The following is a 6825-nucleotide window of genomic DNA, read 5'->3' as shown; positions in this document are numbered from 1 at the left end:
AATCAACATTTTATGAGTTGGCATAACAAGGTACAAACAAGTATGGTGAGAGAACACCATCTTGAGGGACTCTGATGTAACAACTTTACATGAACTAAATTTGTAATTTATTATGACTCTCTAACTTCATCTGTTGTGTCGCTTGGCTGTACAGATAAGAAAAACTGGATATGGGTGATTAAATGATGATACAATATTGAAATAACTTTGCATGATCACATTGATCAAAGGCTATTAACATATTTACCAACTGGGTAAAGGATTTTCAACATAGCACAAGGGTTAAGAAAAATAAAGCATAATAAAAAACACTGATTCCCAATCATCCAATCATTTGAGTACAAGGAAAAGCAGAATATAGAACAAAGAGCCAACATAGAACAAGATCTTTTGTTTATTGAATTCTACAAACAATTTGCTACCTGTATATACAGTATATTTAAACTGAGCTACATGGATGTGGATGGTCACTATAGCTTTGACCCAGCACAAAGAGCAGTACGTACAAGTGAAGATTCAGCTGTCAGGAAAAAAGGTTCACATTAGTCTCATAACTCCAAGGTAAAGGTGTTGAAAGTGGTTGAAAACTGGGCATGTACGAAAGTTATTTAAGAGGAAACTGATAACCATCAGCCTCAATTAATGTCCAACATAATCCTTGACAAGAAGTTACTCTGGATGCTGTCTGCAAAAAGTAGCAAAGGAGCAAAATCAGCAGCAAGCCTCCAAAGAAACTGGAAATTAAATCAAATCTCATCATTATGAGGCATTGCTTCTTACAGATAATGTTGTCTGAAGTAGATGTCGGATGAAAATAAAAATCCAAACATCAATTGGCATTTAAACCAGTCTTCATACCTTCAAGACCATTGATCTGTTATTCTCAAAGTTCATACTGCTATTTTTATCCCTATTTAGAGAACCTACTGAAATAAGCACATAACTATAATGACCATTAATCTGTCAGCAGACGCAGGTCCATTTCTTCTTGCTCTCCTGTGCTATGACTTTTCCTGGGATATTGAAGCTCTCAGATCTGCACTGTAACACCAATTCATTCACACTCTCCCGTCTCTGGCTCTTTAACCTCTGTGCCAACGTCACAAAGATGCTGTCCACCGAGTCCCCTTTGTGACCTTTGGCTGAAGTAATATAAAAAGACATTCCGTGGACTTCGGCCAAATGTTGAGCCTGATCGATTAACACAGAAGCAGTAGACGAAGTGACCAGATCGGTCTTGTTGCAAACGAGAGCACGGGGTACATCCAGTCCAAGAGAGTGCTGACGGCATTCATCCATCCACATGGGAATATTGCAGAAACTAGTGGGGTTAGTGACATCGAAGACTAAGACAATTCCATGCACATTGCGATAGTAGTGCTGCACCATGCTTTTACGAAAACGCTCCTGACCAGCCGTGTCCCACAGCTGTACCTGAGTTGAGACAAAATGAAGAAATGTACAGTATTTTTTTTTTTTTTTGTACATAGAGAACATTTTACTCATGACCTTGTCATGCTGTACCATTTGAGCAACAGAAACATTGAAAACTGAAACTGAGTCTCCATAGGGTTCCCTATCGAAAGGTAACTCCCATTGTGTTGGTGTTTGACAACTGTTTGGGTAACTCTTATTTACTCTACTACTGAAGTCTGATTGATTAATGTTTGTGTAGCTGCACAAACCGGGGCAGTGCCCATGCAGAGACTGTGCTCACGGAGATGGAATGCAATCACAGAGAGCATGAGTATCGCTCTTCTCAGCTTGCAAATCAATTTCTTCAATGGAGGCAGCCCATCTCTCCGGTTTCACCTCTCTCTCCTCTCTCAGCGAGCTCGGAGAAAGAAACTGTGCATTCATGGAGTGGAGCAACCGGGTTTGAATAATCTCATGCCGGCAAGAGCCTGCGTGCTCATTCTCCCCAGTCACTTTGATTCGCCGGTGTGTGTTTAACACACGAGATTGTTCCCCTCTTATATCGAGTGACTCAATCCTTCTAAGTCGATGGGAGTAGAAACGTGTCACCAATGATATAGATAGCTGACCACTTCGCATTTGTGTGCGCATCGCTGATGTTGCACTTACTGTCCATGCATTGCTTGTAGAGCCCCTTCTTCAATGAAGAGAGTCCCATCTCCCCTGATCTCGCGTTAATACCCTCCCAGTTATCTCAGAGAAGAAATGGTGTAATCGTGAGTTTGAATGATCGGACTTCCGTGATTTTACACCGGCATAAGTCCTGCATGTCTTACTCTCACTACAGCACTTTGATCTGCCAGTGTGTTTTACATGTGAGGATCAGTGCCCCTCGCTTACATCGAGCGGCTCAATCCTTCTAGGTAGATCGGAGTAAAGGCTGTCACCAGTGATTTCACATCTCTGTGAAATCCCCACACTGAGGCTTCACTCACTTAGACAGATCACTCTGGCTATGAGAGTATGTGCCTCAGTCTGCTGCGCTTGCATTTTGTCTTCCTCAGTGAAGGTGGCCCTGCTTTTCCCACACTCAGACTATCTAATTGGATAGTAGATGATATAGCTCTAGTTTATTCCTCAGCTGGCTTGAAATGCCCTTTAGATGTGAGTGCCCATTCCACCAGAGGAATGGGCTTCTCTTGGGACTGGTCCAGTAGAATCTCTTTTGGGGAGATTTGCACAGACACTGGCTGGTCGCCGCCGTCTACCTTTATTAGATTCTACAATTTGGACATCGGGTGGGGAGATTTATCTTAAGAAGACCTCAGATAGTTCTCTGGTCTATTTATGGCTCAGGCTTATGGAGCCCTCACTGAGTGTTTCTGGGCTGAGCTCACGAAGCAAACTAAGTTTTGCATCTGCATACAGCACAGAGCTACTGGATACGTTCCCCAAACAGTCACCAAACAACGATGCAATGGGAATTACCTTTCGATAGGTGAACACTCCGGTTACCTCACATAAGCATGGTTCCCTGAGATAAGGGAATAAGCACTGCATAACCGGTCATGCTATAGCTGTACATGAATCAACTGCTGTCACTTCAGTCGTATGATTCTGATGATTCCAGCTTCTGGCAGGCTCAGGCGCCATTGGTTTGTGCCACTACACAAACGTTAACCAATCAGGCTTCAGTAATAAAGTAAACAGGAGTTTCCCCAAACAGTCATCAAATGACAATGCAACACTTGTTTCCTTATCTCAGGGAACCAAGGTTACGTGAGTAACCAGAGCGTTTTATGTACCTGACATGAGGGTATTTAAAATAAATTTATTAGGGTTTTTAATATATGTGACCTTGGACCAGAAAACAAAACAAAAAAAAAAACTTTAAAAAAAATGTAGCATGGGTATATTTTTCTTTTATGCCAAAAATCATTAGGATATTAAGATCACATTCCATAAAGATATTTTGTGAATATCCTACCATACAGACATCAAAACTTAATTTTTTATCAGTAACATGCATTGTTGAAAAACACACATAAACCATATATTTTCGCAATTGTGTGTTTTACGGTCTTCACATTTCATCAGTAAAAATATTTCTTTTTTTCAGCTCAGCTACAATGATAGCTGGATGCTTTTGTTCATATTAGGGATTTCCTGTATGTTATAAGTTATTACTTCTATGAGACTGTTTTGGACTTTCTCCCTCCGGCTTCCAGTATGAATGAAGCATGCACTGCATGAGAGAGTACAGTGCTATATGATGTTCACATCTCATTTTGAACATGAATAAATCGTCAGGTCATGCCCAGACTATCGATACTGTCTCTGAATTTAAATCTAGATTTAGATCTAAAAACCTCTATGTGAATGGTCTGTGTATTTTTTGGTCATTTGAGTATCTACTTAAAAATAAATAAACAGAAACAAGAAACAGTTTGATTTAAAGTTTTGCTGGATTTTTCGTATTTTTGCTCATGGGTAAAAGATTTGATAATGCTTTTATATTCATTTTGAATGTGAATGGCGCTGAAACGTCCCTGCTATACTGTAAAATGATTAACTGAATTCACAAATTCCGTGGATGACGACCATATGAGTGTGGGTGTGACCACAATACAGATAGTGAGTTCAAACTTGAAACACTGTACCTCTAGTTGGTTCCATATGAATTACACAAAATTATTTAATTTTTTGATTTAACCCTTGTGATGCGTTCAAAACCATATAAAACTTGTGGTATTCCAGGGAAAAATGTCCCAGCTTCAAAAAATTGCTTATAAATCTCTCATTATGCTATATTATCACCAAATATTGGATTCAATCTTTTTGTCAACTTCTTTTCTTTCATTTAGGACTGGTTTTGTATTTATATTAGCATCTGATTAATCGGAAGCCTTGTTTATCTGAGAGTAAGCACCTCATTTTTTGAGTGAAAAAAAACATTATTTATTAATAATTTCTGCAATATTAAATAAAAACTGATGAAAATTTGCACTGTTTATCACAGTGTACTTTAATGTTTTGAAAGGCTTTTATTTTGTATAAAATGGCACAATGTCACGGTGTACCCAGACAAAAATGACCCGGCCTCAAAAAAATTGCTTATAAATCACTCATTATGCTATATTATCACCTAATATTGGATTCAATCTTTTTGTTATCTGACTCGGCTCGGTGTTCATCTTCAGTTCTCTCTTCAAAGCAGTTCAGTCAGTGTACTGTTTGAGTAAATAGGATATTGGTTTGTTTGAACTCTAAGGGAGTGTCAGCCACATTAAAAAAGGTTAACAGCTTAAGTAATTTACGGATTAATGCATATTGGAGACTAGAACCGTTTAAAACGATTCAGTTCAATTTGGTGAAATGGTTCAAAAAGATCTGGTTACATCGGATGATTCGTTCGTGAACCGGTGTTGTGCCAAATTTCGACCCCCTGCCGAATTATTACTCCCCTAGTATTGGTAGGTTTAGGAGTAGGTGTGGGGGAGGGGTTAGGATTAGGGGTGGGGTTAGGATTAGGCAATCAGGTAGCGATTTGAACAAGGGGGGTAAAAAGTCAAAATTGGGCACAACACCGGATATGACAAACTACTTTGTTTTGAACGCTCTCATAACCGACACAATAGAAGACAATGCTGAATAAAGTCGTAGTTTTTGCTATTTTTTTGGACCAAAATGTATTTTCGATGCTTCAAAAAATTCTAATTGACCCTCTGATGTCACATGGACTACTTTGAAGATGTTTTTCTTACCTTTCTGGACATGGACCGTACACACAGTTTTAATGGAGGGACTAAGAGCTCTCAGATTAAATTTAAAATATCTTAAACTGTGTTCCGAAGATAAACGGAGGTCTCAAGAGTTTGGAACGTGAGTTATTAATGACATAATTTAGATTTTTCGATAACCCTTTAAAGCCATGTCCATGTGCCCCTTTTATACTTTGTGTACCTGTCCCTCCAAAGGTCTCTGCACAGCCCTGGACATATATACATAAATACTGCAAGGCAAATAGAGTTGTAGACAAATCTGAATAATTCATAATCATAAGAGAAACACATATACATACAAACATAACAGTACGATGTTCACACAAGACAGACCGACAACACGGTTCTGCACTGACTTTACAGAAGCAGAAAATGGCAATTTCCTGGTCAAGTCTAGTCAACGTTCTTAAAACGATCATGACTGACCTGATGTAAATGGTTAAGCAGCTGTTATTTGTGCGTAGGACTAGTAATTCCTAATTTTTAAGCTCAAAAAAGATCTTGACAAAGCTGTGAAATCCCACGTTTTGCTCTTGTTCCGCAAATGGAGTTCACAAGCAGTAAATCTACCTGCCACTTAAAAATTAAAGCGTAAAAGATTACGTCAGCTATTTTATAGACAACAGGTCTGATAAATCTAATTCAGTTCAGGGGGAAAAAAAACAATTAATGTAGAAAATTGCATTCATTTAAACGATGGATAAACTGATGGTAAGAATTTGTGTACTTAGAATTCGGTTTATGGGGTGAAAAGTTAACCAACATGCATCAACATGTTTACAACTTTTCAGCCAAAGCATCTTGAGATTACGCAATTACTGCATGACATAAAAAAACGCTTAAATCATCTTTTCCCTTTAAATTAGCAATTTGAAATAAATTCGATTCTTACTTTAATTTTCTCGCCTTCTAAATCAATAAGTTTCTCACGGAAATCCACCCCGATTGTAGCCTCCGTTCTGCTGGGAAACTGTCCGGTGCAGAAGCGGTGCGTCAGGCAAGTCTTCCCGACACCAGCATCTCCAATCACAATGATCTTACAGGTCCGACACCGACAGCGCACCGGGTTACCGGTCGATGAAGTGGAGCTCTCTAAAGACGAATCCATCTGCCCTTCCAGTGACGAAACAAACATGTGAAATGATGTTAAAATGAGACAAAGTTCAGAGCACTCCAGTGAGCACTCCTCACATGCCCATGACTGATGGTTACTGATTATAAGAACTTCCCCTTCAAATAGAGAAAGCTGGACTCGTTTTCAAAGCGACCCTCAATAAGATGTCAAAACAGGTAATTAAAGTAAACGCTTGCTTTTTTGCAATTAATAAATCAACACAATTGTTTATTTTATGCATGAATTCATGCATGCAATTTTGCATATGGGATAAGAACCGTTTTTAAAAAGGGAAGTCTGACATTCAGCTTGAACAGAAACCAAACAGCCCACAGTTATTTCATATCCCTCTTCGGTAGACAAAACGGTTTCTCGTGTAAAATTGGAAATACGTGAGACAAAGGATGTTTTGAAATGCTGATGAAATGCTTTGAAGAGTTTTAATGACTTTACCAAAGTCAGTGAAGAAAAACAAAAAGAGTGATGTACATGGACTGGTGCCAAATGGGTGCT

At 38.9% G+C, this 6825-nt stretch overlaps 1 protein-coding gene across 1 annotated transcript; it reads right to left on the bottom strand.

Annotated features, from left to right (window-relative positions):
• Nucleotides 1–388: 388 nt before the first annotated feature.
• LOC127948755 (ras-related protein Rab-33B) lies at nt 389–6681 on the bottom strand. Its single transcript, XM_052545433.1, has 2 exons — nt 6091–6681; nt 389–1434 (listed from the first exon to the last, which is right to left on the bottom strand). Exons 1-2 carry the CDS (start codon nt 6331–6333, stop codon nt 964–966), a joined length of 714 nt encoding a protein of 237 aa, XP_052401393.1. The 5' UTR covers nt 6334–6681; the 3' UTR covers nt 389–963.
• Nucleotides 6682–6825: the final 144 nt, after the last annotated feature.

This window comes from Carassius gibelio, chromosome B1 (assembly GCF_023724105.1).
Source record: "Carassius gibelio isolate Cgi1373 ecotype wild population from Czech Republic chromosome B1, carGib1.2-hapl.c, whole genome shotgun sequence".
Taxonomy (NCBI): domain Eukaryota; kingdom Metazoa; phylum Chordata; class Actinopteri; order Cypriniformes; family Cyprinidae; genus Carassius; species Carassius gibelio.
The sequence above is the reverse complement of the archived record's forward strand: the minus strand, read 5'-3'. Positions and strand labels throughout refer to the sequence as shown.